The sequence below is a fragment of the Homarus americanus genome, unplaced genomic scaffold (assembly GCF_018991925.1).
Source record: "Homarus americanus isolate GMGI-L3 unplaced genomic scaffold, GMGI_Hamer_2.0 scaffold48220, whole genome shotgun sequence".
Taxonomy (NCBI): Eukaryota; Metazoa; Arthropoda; class Malacostraca; order Decapoda; family Nephropidae; genus Homarus; species Homarus americanus.
Genome location: NW_024755060.1, coordinates 4,500,362 through 4,516,550, shown reverse-complemented (window position 1 = coordinate 4,516,550; position 16,189 = coordinate 4,500,362). Strand labels below are relative to the sequence as shown.

General features: G+C 42.2%; 1 protein-coding gene across 1 annotated transcript in view; it reads right to left on the bottom strand.

Annotated features, from left to right (window-relative positions):
• Nucleotides 1–16,189, bottom strand: part of LOC121856327 (rac guanine nucleotide exchange factor JJ-like) — a 75,490-nt gene that overhangs the window by 47,679 nt on the left and 11,622 nt on the right. The window contains exon 3 of the mRNA XM_042351804.1: nucleotides 12,591–12,649. Coding sequence (XP_042207738.1) covers nucleotides 12,591–12,649 — 59 coding nt within the window. The remainder of the gene's footprint in view (nucleotides 1–12,590; nucleotides 12,650–16,189) is intronic.

Here is a 16,189-nt window from a genome sequence, read left to right as displayed (position 1 = left end):
TTATTTCTTGATATAATTGAACAGTAGTATAATTGTGTGTGCATTCTTAGTATAAATGAATAACTGTATATGTCACTCATCTCCCGTCCTATGGGTCATTGGTTCGATCCCAGAGCACTCCCAGTCGACCCAACCTTTATAAACTGGGTAAACAAACACGATCAAGGTCTAAATCTCATAATTACAAAGGAAACTCAGGAACCTTTAGAGAGAAGCCCGAGGTGTTAAAGTAGCTGCAGTTTTATCCATGAAGTCATATGCACCTTTGAGGACCCATCATTGTGTCGTAGCTTCAGGAATGTCAAGGAAATTATATTTATGAACTTTGAAAATCTATGTTTGTGTTGTAACTGCAATGAGGCGATTAGATACACTATTAAACCCACAGTTAAGAAGCCATTACATGTAGGGTACGGGACCGAGGGAGAAGGAGGAACAAGAGGAGGAAGGAGAGGAAATAGTGAAAGAAGAGGAAGAGAAAGAAGAGAGAAGAGGAGGAAGAGAAAGAAGATAAGGAAGAGAAAGTAAGAGGAAGAAAAAGAAGTGAAGGAAGAGAAAAGTAAGAGGGAGAAAAGGAAGAGAAGGAAGAGAAAGAAGACGAGGAAGACAAAGAATAACAGGAAGAAAAGACGAGAAGGAAGAGGCGGAATCTTTGTACATGATTTTCCGGAGTACTTGTTAAGGCAACCACATAAAAAAAAAAATAATAATAATAAAAAAAAGCATATTGGCCCAACCTGCCTCCAATATCTCCTGAGGTAGGGATATACAAGCCGTCTCAATATCTTATGCAAATCTGACACATCACCTGACAGAGGAGGACCTATATTTTACAAGAGATTCTGTCAGGTTGCGCAGATATGTGGCAGGTGTTTCTGAGCCATCTGTGTGTGTGTGTGTGTGTGTGTGTGTATGCTCTGGCTCTGTCGTATACAAACATACATACATACACTAACTCAGCATATACACACACGCACCGAGTATTACACACATACACAAACTAATTCAACACACTCACACACACACGTTACAAAAGGTGTTTCACATTACTGAGCTACACCGAGTAAATTCCAAAACGCTTACACACCAAATACAGGTATTTACAACCACCACCACCACCACCACTCTTGACCAAAACAATCAAATCAGCATTTAAACTCACCATTAACTCTTATCTATTTCACTCCACCAATAATATATTTCCTCCCCGGGGCGACTACCTCATATTTACAACAACTTCACTAGTAACTGCTGATACGCCCAATTAGTTGACGAAATGTGATGTCGAATCAGGAATTTTATCTTCTCCAATAAACGGCCAATTATTACGAAATTATTCAACAAATTCGCGAGAATGGTCGGTGAAATTAGCAACATGAGGACTGAGAATACACCAGGTAACTGTATTTATATTTATACAGTGATACACATAGTAATACAGTATATATGTATTTTTCGACTGATGTATTATTTAAATATATATTGTATAGTTCTGAAACACAGCCTATACAATATACATAATACAGTAATGCATATAGTACCGTGCATGTACGGAATAAACACAACAACATACCCCACATATATTCAGTTCAGGGGCATAAAAACAAGCAAGAACAACAAACACAACATACCCATAAACATTAGTTCAAAGGCATAAAGCTCCTTAAGAACAACAAACACAACAACATACCCCACATATATTCAGTTCAGGGTAACAAAAAAAATCCTCCATATTACAATTTCTACTTCATAATCAAATATTGCTCAGGAAAATGCAATCCTTAATTTACACAACAGAGAGAAAGATTCATCTGCTTTCATTATGTGGTCCAAAATATTGATACATTGTTTGATCTTTCCCGCCTGACACACCCTTAGAGTCACTTCTCAGTCTGTCACTCAGTCGACAAGTTATTCAGTCAGTCGGTAAGTCAGTTAGTCATTCGGTTAGTCAGTCAACGTCAGTCACTCAGCTAGTAAATAAGTTAAGTCTGTTAATCAATGAGTCAGTCATTTTGCTAGTCAGTTAGTCATTTAGTCACTCAGTCATTTTGTTAATCAGACAGTCATTTAGTCAATCAGTCAGTTAGTCATTTTGTTAGTCAGTTAGTCATTTAGTCACTCAGTCATTTTGTAGTCAGTTAGTCATTTTGTTAGTCACTCAGTCAGGCTTTCGTACACCCTCTTGTATCGAACTATATGAAACGTCTCCTTTAAGCGAAATTAAACATTAGCCGATACTTTGGTTAATTATTGGTATCCGATGATGGTGCTTATGAGGAGAGAGAGAGAGAGATAACGGTAACAGTACCAAAACACCGTCGTTTTCTCCGTCTTCTTTTAATCCTTAAGTAAATTCATCGTCAACGAAAGTGTTAAAAAAAAGTCATAAAGAAAACTCGTAAACAAAGAAGAAAATTAACTTAAGCCAAGTAATTTAAACAACGAGGTTTTATGTCGTAAGAAGAACACATGAAGATTAGGCACCCCAGCTTAGTTCACTAGATAATTAAACACTCTAACGCTAATCAAACTTAACTTAATCCAGCCTAACCTATCCTAACCAAATCTAACCTAACTTAATCCAACCATCCTATCCTAACCGAACCAAACATAATCTAACTTAATCCTAACCGAACCAAACCTAATCTAACTTAATCCTAACCGAACCAAACCTAATCTAACTTAATCCTAACCGAACCAGACCTAATCTAACTTAATCCTAACCGAACCAAACCTAATCTAACTAAATCTACCCTAACCTATCCTAATCTAACCTAACCTAACTTAATCCAACCTAACCTATCTTAAACTACCCTAACCTAATCTACTCTAACCTAAACCTAACTTAACCTAACCTAAATTAAACTGACCTAACCTCGGTGTTTAATCATCAGGTACAATAGCTTGAGGGAGGGGCTAATCTTCAGGTGATCCATACACCAATGAGCTCGTTACCAACACCTAAAACCACTTAACTTGTTTATAATATAACCAAATAGGCCCCAGTCCTAATAGGTCCCATACTCATAGGTTCCAATCCTAAAAGGCAAGGTTAGGTTAGGTTAGGTTAGGTTAGGTTAGGTTAGGTTAGGTTAGGTTTGGTTAGGTTAGGTTAGAGTTCGGGACTATATAGGCAGGGGCATATTAGGAGGGGAGGGGGGGGGCATTTTACCTGTAGCCATCTAGTGAGATTTTAATTGAACAGGATGCTGCAGGTAAGAGAGGTCAACAAAACACTCGCCCAGGAGTCTACACACACACACACACACACACACACACACACCACCGCTTCAGGTGTATCAAATTAACTAAACCTTGACTTTTATGTGGAGTGTGTTCCAGGATGCTCTAGCGGTACCCGGGGCCAGGCACGGTGACACAACACGGATATATTAAGTCTTATCTCAATGAAATCCAGGTTTCTGTCTTCACTGCTGGCTGACCTTCTGAGCTGTCTTCACTGTTGGCTGACCTTCTGAGCTGTCTTCACTGTTGGCTGACCCTCTGAGCTGTCTTCACTGTTGGCTGACCTTCTGAGCTGTCTTCACTGCTGGCTGACCTTCTGAGCTGTCTTCACTGCTGGCTGACCCTCTGAGCTGTCTTCACTGCTGGCTGACCTTCTGAGCTGTCTTCACTGCTGGCTGACCTTCTGAGCTGTCTTCACTGTTGGCTGACCCTCTGAGCTGTCTTCACTGTTGGCTGACCCCTCCCTGAGAGCTGTCTTCCTGCTTCTGGCTGACCTTCTGAGCTGTCTTCACTGCTGGCTGACCTTCTGAGCTGTCTTCACTGTTGGCTGACCCTCTGAGCTGTCTTCACTGTTGGCTGACCCTCTGAGCTGTCTTCACTGTTAGGATAGTTTAACCCACGTCTACCTGATAGATAATCCACTCCAAGATCAATCTCCCCCGTGAATAGTGTACCCATGTAATTTACGCCATAAAGTGTACCTATCTAATCTACCCCATGAATATTTTCCCCATCTAATCTATCCATGATTAGTTAACACACCTAATCTACCTCATGAATAGTTAACACACCTAATCTATAATATGATTAATTAACACACCTAAACTACCCCATGGATAATTAACACACCTAAACTACCCCATGGATAATTAACACACCTAAACTACCCCATGGATAATTAACACACCTAAACTACCCCATGGATAATTAACACACCTAATCTACCCCATGAATAGTTAACACACCTAATCTACCTAAAGGATAGTTAACACACCTGTCCTACACCTGAGATAGTCACCCAGGGGACTTAGTGTACTGGGTCCAATCACCACACACAGAGGACGGAGGCTGGGGTACAATCTTCCCACCCCCGCGTTTAAAGGTGACCCGTTCTTGTAATGGGTTTATTTTGATCATGGACGCTCAGCTCTGTCTCCTGCCGCTGGTCCTGCTCCCCCGTCAGGCAGTTCGCGGGTGGGGTGGGGGGTGGATTGTGTACTTGGAAGGTGAGATGACCCCTTGTCTTCTCTAGTGTGACCTAATCTGATTTTAACCTATCCCTAATCTAGTCTCTCCTTGCCTAATCTAGACCAAAAATAGCTCATCCTGGCGTAATCTGCCCCTAACCTGGCGTGATTTGACCCTATCCTGACCTGATCGTAACCTAACCTATAACGTGGCCTATCCCTAACCTGACCTGACCTGACCTGAAACCTTACTTAAATGAACCACCGAGAGAATACACGAATGAGTAAAATCAACAACACAAAGAAAGAATTTCACACTAACTGAACAGGTAAATGACCAACATAAGGAACCACTCTCATAAAGGTGTGTCACCAAACCTAACCTAACCTACCCTAATCCGCCCCCCCCCCCGGTAGCAAAAGGGTGGTTAATCTTAATATAAAACAGCCTAAGGTGATTGGTGCGGGTGAGGGTAGTTATCCGCCAGTGTCAACACAAATAATACTACCGCAACCGCATTTATCCAACACTAAGGAGCTGCCTTCCTGAATGCTGTCACTCGCCAAAAGCCGTAGCCTGAGCTGTAAACCGTGTCAAGAGAACAGCAGCCGCAGCCGCCCTGACTACGTTGACCTACCAACACCAAAAACTATCGCAAGCGCAGCCATCAGTGTCAAGGACTACCGCAACTGAAGCGGTCAGCTGGCCACATATGAACAGTGTGCCACATCAACAAAGCACCAATCCATCACTTGAATTTTCATTTGCATGTTTGTCGTGAACTGCTGACCGCTGCTCCCGACAACCTCTACCATATACCGTGTTAAAAAGTATCCAGGCTGCCGGGCATTGATAATCTGAAAAGTCTCTCTTAAACACATTTCATAAAAAAGACAATAATAATGGAAAAAAAACTTACAACTCAAACCAGTCAGCCGCTGAAACACACACACACACACACACACACACACACACACACACGTGGATCAGAAGAAATTAATACGTATTATCTTCAAGACGTAATTATGAAAGCTATCCGACCATAACATGATCCTCCACCTAGACCTAAGAATGAGGAAGTTTATATATAATGAAATGATATTTTTGGTGTGATTACAAACACAACCAATCCATGTACAGAACTTCAAAATTACTTTATCTGTATATGAGTTCCACCTAACAACTAAACGAATGTATCCCTTACAAAATAAACAACATTCATGGCTCAGTTTTGAAGGCAGTCCAGCGAGGCTCACAAAAACCCTGTCACACACTGTAATAACTCCGCTGTTTAAGTCCAGGACGGATTATTTCTCAACAGTTTACCAGGAATATAATGTTTAATGTTGATAAATGACCCACTCTCTCCCGCTGCTGTGGTGTGGCTTTCTCTATGTAACTTGTGAGACGCTACACACACACACACACACACACACACACACACACACACACACACACACACTGAATCAGAGCACAAACACCATCCATCAGAACACAAACACAAACCTATCAATCAATCAGAAACACCAATCCATCATAACAAAGAGACAAAAGCAACACAAGAGCCACCAATCAGACTACAAACCCCACCCAATCAGAACACAAAACCTATCAATCAATCAGAACACAAACACCAACCCACAGAGACAACAGGGACACAAAACCCTTTCAGTCGGGAGAAAGAATGGCGCCCAGAATCACTCCGGGAGAACACCGTGGTAATCCCTATTGAGTGTAACCAGGCGGCGAGGAAGGGGCCACCGGCACGACCACAAATAGTGAGCTTCAGTTAAGAGATTTGTGGCAGAGCTGCACAAGTCCTGCTCGCCTTGTCCTCCCCCCCAGCCAGCAGAGAGAGAGAGAGAGAGAGAGAGAGAGAGAGAGAGAGAGAGAGAGAGAGAGAGAGGGAGGAGAGAGAGAGAGAGAGAGAGAGAGAGTTCTACATTGTTGATCATCTATTGATTGTCATACATCAGAAAACATACAGACAACATGATAAACAAGAGCTAACAGACACCACATACCAGACACACAGACACCAGACAGCCAAGTGTTAAAAATATGACCACCAGACTCTCAACTGTATTCCTCACCACTGTAACGCCCACAATCTTCCTCTCCTCCTCTATCACCATCGTCTTCTTGGCTAACGATCTTCCTCTTGATAACTGTGACTATTCTTCTCCATCTCTCTCCTATTATCTTAACTACTCTTGCGACTATGTGTAACCATAACGACTATCTTAATCACCACAGCGTACAATGGCAACAACTGTGGGCTGCAGGGGAATGGTATTTCACTTAGATGGTTGTAAGGTAAGGTAAGGTAAGGTAAGGTAAGGTAAGGCAAGGTAAGGTAAGGTAAGGTAAGGTAAGGTAAGGTAAGGTAAAGTAAGGTAAGGTAAGGTAAGGCAAGGTAAGGTAAGGTAAGGTAAGGCAAGGTAAGGTAAGGTAAGGTAAGGTAAAGTAAGGAAGGTAAGGTAAGGCAAGTTATGGTAAGGTAAGGTAAGGTAAGTTAAGGTAAGGTATGTAAGGTATGTAAGGTAAGGGTAAGGTAAAGGTACAAAGGTAAGGTAATAAAAAGGTAAGGTAAGGTAAGGTAAGGGTAAGGTAAGGTAAGGTAAGGTAAGGTAAGGTAAGGTAAGGTAAGGTAAGGTAAGGTAAAGTAAGGTAAGGTAAGGTAAAGTAAGGTAAGGTAAGGTAAGGTAGGGTAAGGTAAGGTAAGGTAGGCAAGACTATGCTATGGTAGGCTAGTCTAGGTTAGGTTAGATTTGGTTAGTTTTGGGTTAGATTAGGTTCCTAGCGAAATTAATCAGTAATTCGTCGAATAATCATATAGGCCTACCTATAAAAACAAATACATTCCTCAGATTCTCACAAAGGTCTACCTAATGAAAACTCAGTCACTCCTCGGATTATCATATACTGTAGGCCTACCCTCAGACTCAAATTCTTTCTCAGATTACCATATAGGCCTACCCATAAAAAACAAACACATTCCTCAAGATTCTTATAGGCCTACTCATTGAAAACACAGTCACTCTTCAGATTTTCACATAGGCCTACCCAGCTCAGAGCAGTAACAAATCCCTCCTCAAAGAATTAACACAGGGAACTTTTTAATTAGCTTGTGTGTCGTAACAGGTAACAAAGGAGGCTCATCTTGCCAGGCTCTTCCCGACGTTATCATATTTAATGGGTGATTACTCCCAGGGGCGCCGCTGTGTTCACCTCCCGGGGTCACCAACACACTAACTCCTCTTAACATCTGGGTCAAAGTATTCGGGTCATATAGTGATTAGTCCCTCTAGATTATTTAGTCTGATGATTAAACACCCAAACGCTAACCTAACTTAACCAAACCTAATCTAATCTAAGGCAAACCTAACTTAACCTAACCAAGTACCCCGCATAGAACCTCCACCTAGTAACCCAGTATCACTCCAACGCTGCTTAAAAGGGTGGGGTGGGGGGGGTGGGGGCGGTAGATCACAGGAAGGGAGGGGAGAACTGATACTCTCACATGATTACATTACCGCAAACTGATGGATCTAAGCAGAGGATGAGGAGGGAGCGACGGTGTACCATGTTCCCGTTAATTACACGCTTTGGGATGAACCGCCTCGACGTCTACACGGATATTATGGGCTCTATCGTGTGGGCGTAGGCGGGCGTGAGTGCGTAGGTGGGCGTGAGTGGGTAGGTGGGAGAGCAAGGGTAGGTGGACGAGAGCGGGTAGGTGGGCGAGCGTGGGTAGGTAGGTGGGCGAGCGTGGGTGGGTAGGTGGACCAGAGCGGGTAGGTGGACGAGAGCGGGTAGGTGGGCGAGCGTGGGTGGGTAGGTGGGCGAGCGTGGGTAGGGGTGAGCGAGCGTGGGTGGGTGGGGGTGGGCGAGCGTGGGTAGTAGATGGGCGAGCGTGGGTAGGTAGGTGGGCGAGCGTGGGTAGGTAGGTGGGCGAGCGGGTAATTATCACAGGTTTTAACTAACATTATCAACACTAAATTATTTCCCCGGGGATCTATTTGTAAGCGATAATCTTTCAAGGGTTTAATAATGTTAGATTTTATTTGTCTATTATTAAAATATTATTGTTAGTTGTCTTTTGTTTCTATCCACTAACCTGTAATACTCTTCTCCCTTCTCTATCTCCCCCCTTCCCTCTCATCCCTACCATATTCCTCTTCTCCTACTTCTCCCTCTTCCCTCCCACCTCCAACCCCTTTCTTTCATCCCTCCTTCGTCTCTCTTATGCCGATCTCCCTCTTTCCTATCTTATCCTTCCCTCTCACCTCCCCCTCCTTTCTCTCATCCTACTTATACCTCACTCCCTCTTCCCTCTCATCCCTACTTTAACCCTCCTTCCTCCCTCTCATCTCTCCCTCCTTCCTCTTATCCTTCTAATCCCTAGCTCTCCATCTTAAATCCCTCCATCTGCCCTCAATTCCTCTCTCCCTCCCAAACTTCTCCTCTCCCCTTCCTACTTTCTCCTCCCTCCTCCCACACACACCCCTCTCCTCCTTCCTCCCTCTCCCCGCACACCTTCGCACCTCCCCTCCTCATTTCCCTTCTCCCTCCTCCATCACACCCCAATCACCTCTCTACCTCCTTCTTCCCCCTCCTTCTCCTTTTCCCCCTCTCCTGTCTCCCACACACCTAAGGACCTCCCACTCTTTCCTGCCTCTCCCCGTCCAACACACCTCCTTCACCCTCTCCCTTCTCCAACACGCCTCCTTCACCCTCTCCCTCCTCCAACACACCTCCTTCACCCTCTCCCTCCTCCAACACGCCTCCCCCCCCTCTCCACCAACACACCTACGCACCTCACCTCCCCCTGGGCACCAATCCTGCGTAGTATTGATTCCAGGATGAACAAGGCTCCTGATTTCCGTGATGGTTCCCCCTTCAGGATTATCGCCACCTTCTCTCTCCCTCCATGACGGATGATTGTCTATCCTCCGTTCATGGTGTTAAGAGAGGTGTCGAACTTATTCATGGTGTTAAGAGAGGTGTCGAACTTATTCATGGTGTTAAGAGAGGTGTCGAACTTATTCATGGTGTTAAGAGAGGTGTCGAACTTATTCATGGTGTTAAGAGAGGTGTCGAACTTATTCATGGTGTTAAGAGGTGTCGAACTTATTCATGGTGTTGTCGAAGAGGTGTCGACTTATTCTGTAGAGAGGTGTCGAACTTATTCATGGTGTTAAGAGAGGTGTCGAACTTATTCATGGTGTTAAGAGAGGTGTCGAACTTATTCATGGTGTTATGGTGTTAGAGAGGTGTCGAACTTATTCATGGTGTTAAAAGAGGTGTTGAACTTATTCATGGTGATAAGAGAGGTGTCGAACTTATTCATGGTGTTAGAGAGGTGTCGAACTTATTCATGGTGTTAAGAGAGGTGTCGAACTTATTCATGGTGATAAGAGAGGTGTCGAACTTATTCATGGTGTTAAGAGGGGTGTCGAACTTATTCATGGTGTTAAGAGAGGTGTCGAACTTATTCATGGTGATAAGAGAGGTGTCGAACCCATTCTCCTGGTTATGTGGGTCACCCTTTAGAGGATATTATCTTCGTATGGTAATGGGTAAAACATGGGGCGAATGGGTTACTGATTACTCCGGGAATTGGTTTATGATCTATGGGTTACTGATGCCCCCACGAGACAATACTGGAGACCCCATGACTTATTTAATCTCCCCATTATTAATATCTTACCGTTCATGAGGTAATATTTGATCCCCCCATTAAGAAAACAATCAGTATCTAAGGGAAGTCTGACACCCATTATCCATTACCATGTGTCCCCCTTAACCCCATAAAGCGGTCAGAGGATATGAGTGACACCCCATGAGATAATATTTTCTACCCATGATAAATATAACGCCCCATGAGTCAATACTTTCTCCCCATCAAAAAATATAACACCCCATTAACTAAAACGTTCTCCCCATGAAAAAATAACACCCCATAAATCAAGACTTTCTCCCCACAAAGAAATTATACAGCAGTCTTTTCAGGTTTGACCCCCACCATCTTTGTCATGGGTTCCCTATTGTAGTACTCAATCATCCCCCATACAGAGGCGTGGTGGGGGGAGGTGGAAGGTGGGGGGGAGGAGGTTATGCCCCCCCCCATAAACCAATCCCTCAGGACCATTCACGCCCACCCAATGATTTCATCACCCAATTCCTCACCGTCCAGGAAGGTTCCAACCTTCCCTTTCTCGATCTTACCCCTAACGCCCTCCCCTCCTCCTTCACCCCAGCCTTCCCTCCTTCCTTGGTCCTCCTTCATCCTCCCACATATTCCTACGGCTGACCATACAGTACATCATCATCACCACCAGTAACATTATCACCATTATCCTCATCATATCAAATCAAACTAAACGCCCTGAGTATGTGCTCTCACTTAAGGTCGAACACGCGATACATCCCCGAGTGCCCTCAGTACAAGGTTAAGATATAATCGGATTAAGAAAGTCATCCAATTTTTCAAGGTCTGTCAATCGCACGAAAAACCCGACTGTCTTTGCTTAAGCCGAGTGGATACAATACTTGTGTCGATTCTTAAGGTCCATTGGTTCACGCTCGGCGCAACACCAGTCAATCCAACTGTAAATAGGTACCTGACTTTACAGCTGGGGAAGTGAAGGCGGTAGAGTACAGTGCCGGCCATAAACCACCTTGTGTAGGAATTGCCAGACCCATGGGACCTAATTTCCCTTCATGACATAAAATATACAGGTATTTATTTGTAGGCTTCAACTGACATTTGACCATTTCTTAAAAAAAATACCGGAATGTTTTATCTATATATAATAAAATACCTGACATTCCAGACACCAGCATTTACCCGGTATTTACACAACCTTGGCTTCAGGGAATCATCACACACACACAGCTCTCTGGATAATTAAATTCACGGTTAGACGCCTTCAGGATGCACCCGCCTCTACTACAACTGTCTTCAGCGCCTCCTACTGTGTACCTGGGCAACTCTTCGTCAGGTGAACACTTAAGAGACTGGCGAGGACTGTGCGTAATGACCTCGAGATGACTGTTTATGAGAACCCCCCCCTGTTGTAAAGGACCCCACCCCAACTTAACCTAACCCAACCCAACACCACTCTGCTTCCTCCCCTTCCCTGTCTACCATCTCCCCCTGTCTTCCTCCCCACCCCCCTGTCTTTCTCCCCTCTCCCTGTTTCCTCCCCCACTCCCCCCAATCCCTACCTCCCCCTGCCACCTTCCCACTAGCTCACCCAAGTACAGACAGATAACAAACTAAATGACACCAAAACAACACAGAGACTCTACCGTAACTTGATATGTTAACTCCATACTGACTAAACAGAGAACCTTGGTATATAAAGAACCAATTTTACTGATACATTTTTTTTCAAGTGAGTGTTAATGTTCAGTATCCCATTAAGCTTTCTCCTGGCCTTTCTATTAACTTTCTCTTTCTTACTTTCTCCCCCCCCCCCACAAGGAAAAAGTTAAAGATGGTCTTGATTGTTCTCATTCTGGTGAAAAATCCATAATGTTCTTTGCTGGGGAAGTTGGCTATTGGGGGAGGTGAAATATTGCAACATTGATATGCAAATGATGCCTCTGATAGCTAGTGGGGCCTCGCAAGTGAAGTCTGATCCGGCCAAGACGCTACTGTATCGAGCCTAACTATACTGTGTAGATTTTTTTTCACTGGTAAATGAATGATGTAATAAAGAAATAAAGTAATACAGTAAATATAAATAAACAAATAAGTGAATAAATAGCTATTGTTACAATTAAATTCAATCTCACACACACACACACACACACACACACACACACTCAACCTTAAATACACACGAAACCTCACCAAACACAATTAATTTTACCCCCCCCTGAAAAAAAACACGAATATTTACGAATATTTACCCCAAAATACGTACGAATATTTACCTTAAAATACGTACGAATATTTACCCTAAAATACGTACGAATAGTTACCCCAAAATACGTACGAATATTTACCCTAAAATACGTACGAAAAGTTACCCCAAAATACGTACGAATAGTTACCCCAAAATACGTACAAATATTTACCCCAAAATACGTAAGAATAGTTACCCCAAAATACGTAAGAATAGTTACCCCAAAATACGTACCAAAACCTGCTAAGTACAAGAGGAAGCTGACGTAACTACCCGGAACACAGTTGACATACCTGTTGGTGAGAAAAAAATATTAATATAAATTACAAATAAATACAAAATATTACACTTGAATTACTGAAGACCACAAATACTTATACATTACAATACTCAAGTACAAAAGTATATAAACACATATTAGATTTACGTATAGAATATAAACATGTGGTTTGTTATATCTTGTACAGTAATATATGAACTTCACTACATCAAATTATTGTGATATATGAATTTGACTATATTAAATTACATAGTCACATATGAACGTCACATTATCATCTGGTACATGCATAGTCACATATGAACGTCACACTATCATCTGGCACATGCATAAAGTCACATATGAACGTCACACTATCATCTTGTACATGCATAGTCACATATGAACGTCACACTATCATCTTGTACATGCATAAAGTCACATATGAACGGCACACTATCATCTGGTACATGCATAGTCACATATGAACGGCACACTATCATCTGGTACATGCATAAAGTCACATATGAACGTCAATCACCACGAGACTATAAACAACATAACCACCTTTAGAAATTAGTGAACCAGGTGACCCTATAACAACAATCACTCTCTCATTGTGGTGATTTCAGACAGACCAACACAGACAGACAAACACAGACAGACAAACACAGACAGACATTGAGACAGGAAACGAAGACAGTTATCAGGATTCATCTCAGAGGTGAACAACCTGACGCGGTAGTTTTATCTCGGCTTCTCTGTGTCTGTCTACCTCAGCGCTCCTAGTTCCTCCTCATTGTTTTCTCCTTGTGTGTAGGGGGTGAGGTGGGGACTAGAGGATGGGGGGAGGGCAGGATAAGAACAGGGAAAGGGGTGGAGGGAAAGTGAAGGGGGAGGGGGAGGATTAATGGGAAGATGGGAAAGAAAAGTGAGAAAGAAGAATGAAGAGAAGTAGGGGTAGGGAGATGGAAAGAAAAATGAGGAGGGGAATGAAGAAAAGGGAGAAAACGAATGGGGAGGGTGGCAGGAAAGGGAGAGAAGAGGAAGTGGAAAGAGGGAGAAGAGGATGTGGGAAGGAGGAAGATAAGGAGGGAAGTACATATCAAGTTAGGTTAGGCTATATTAAGGTAGGATAGGATAGGTTACGTTAAATAAAGTTAGGTTAGGTTAAGTTAGGTTCGGTTAGGTCCCTGTACAATCTGTATTAGACGCATCAACCAGTCCCGTCAGTCTGTTACTGTAAGACCTAACCACAGTATAAACGTGTCTCTGTAGGTCACTTGTATACCTAACGGTGTGAGTCAGTCACTGTACTGTACCTTGTTAACACGAGGGTGTGTGAGAGTTATCAGAAGGTATCAAATAACATCTACATACAGGTATACTGTGCCGTGTAGGTGACCTTAACACAACCATGACTAATAATAGTTAAAACATTTTCACAATTTGTCAACAACAATTACTACAATAGAGGTAAATAGATCAATAACAAACAAAATACACAACAATAAAGGAAAACGGCACAGATTATACCGCCATTAATAGGATCAAGCTAGCTCTCTCTCTCTCTCTCTCTCTCTCTCTCTCTCTCTCTCTCTCTCTCTCTCTCTCTCTCTCTCTCTCTATATATATATATATATATATATATATATATATATATATATATATATATATATATATACACACAGTATGTATAAAGTATTATTGACAGTGGGATACACCACACACTGCATTGCATTCAGTGTCATGTACCGGTACACAAGGAGACACTGCACTCGCCGGCCTTCACTTCCACAATTGTAAATTTAGGCAGCCATTTACGGCTGTGTGAAGTGCACCAGGGATCGAACAAGCAAGCACTTAGAAACGAAACGTGCGCTGTATCTACTCGGCCCCATCACCAATCAGAACGCTCGAAAAGAATTTATACCAAGCTCCAGTATATTCAGGTCAATCACCTTAGCACCTAAAACCACTACCCCTTATAGCCCTCAAATAAGGAGAAAGGGGTCCTAATAATAGCACCCGCCCGAGACATCATTCCTAACACCCATTTATTAAATTCCATGGAAATCCGTCTATATTTGTCGGAGCTCCCGTGTTCACAACTAGTTTACATGCACGTGTGTCGGAGCTCCCGTGTTCACAACTAGTTTACATGCACGTGTGTCGGAGCTCCCGTGTTCACAACTAGTTTACATGCACGTGTGGACACCACTTCCAGGTCACCGCCCACAACACGGCGGTGACAATAAAAACAGACATCATGATTCCATTTTTCACACTACAGGACACAAGTTACTGCCAGCCACCTGTTCTCTATCTTACTCAAGGTCCATTACCTGAAGATTAGACATTCTAGTTTATTTCACCTGATGATTTATAACCAAATGCTAATCTAATCTAACCTAACCAAATGCTACTTAGGGGGTTAGGTTAGGGTAGGTTAGGTTAGGTTATGTTAGGAAGAAAAGAGAAGGCGAAGGAGGAAAAGGAAAAGAGGGCAAAAGAGGAAGGAAAGAACAGAGAAAGGAAGAGGAAGAAAAGACGGAAACCGAAAGAAGAGGAGGAAGCAAAGAAGAGGACAAGAGAGAGGAAGAAAAGAGGAAGTACAGAAAGCGAACGAGGAAGAGGAAGAAAATAGAAAGTGAAAGGCAAAGATGTAGACGAGAGGATTAGGATGTAAAACAGATTAAGAGAAAAGAAAAGACACAAACATACGAAAGAGGAAGAGAAAGAGACAATAAAAAAAGCTATAATAACAAGAAGACAAACAGTACAATAGGAAAAAAAACAAGGGAAAGGACAAAAGAAAAATACTTAAAGAAAAAAGGAAGAAAGACAAAAGAATAAAAACAAATGACAAGGAAAAACAAAGTAAAGATTAAGAGAAAAGAACAAAACAAAACAAAATAGAACAAAACTAAAGGTGTATACGGAGGAAGAGGAAACGAAAACAAAGGAAGAGAAGAAACGAGTCAGAGAGAAAAGGAGAAGGAGGGAGAGAGGGAAATACTGAAAGCGAGAGAATGAAAAGACAACACAGGAATGAATAAAAGAGGGTATGAGAGGGAGAGTTTTGGACATAAAAGGTGAAGAAGTAAAATAAAAAAGAAGAAATGCAGTATTAAAGAAGAGAGGCAAAAAGGAAGTGATGTTGAAAAGTGCAATTGCAGGAAGATGTGCTTGCAAAGTGAGGGACAACACGCCTCCTTACACAATTAACTTTGGCCCTTCAGTCGATGTGTAGACGTAACCACGAAAATAAACACAAAGTTGTCGATAAAATAATAATAATAATAATAATAATAATAATAATAATAATAATAATAATAATAATAATAATAATAATAAAAATAATAATAATACGTGAATATGAAAACACGACACAGAAGAAAAGAGAAGCAAATGAAGGAAGAAGATATAGAGAAAAAAACAGAAAGAACAAACAATAAACAAAACAAGACGAAGAAAGAAAAAACATCAAAAACAAAATGATTAAAGAAACAAAAAAAAAAGGAAAAAAACAAGATGAAATTTGAGAAAAAATCTTTAGCTCAGGTAAGAAGGA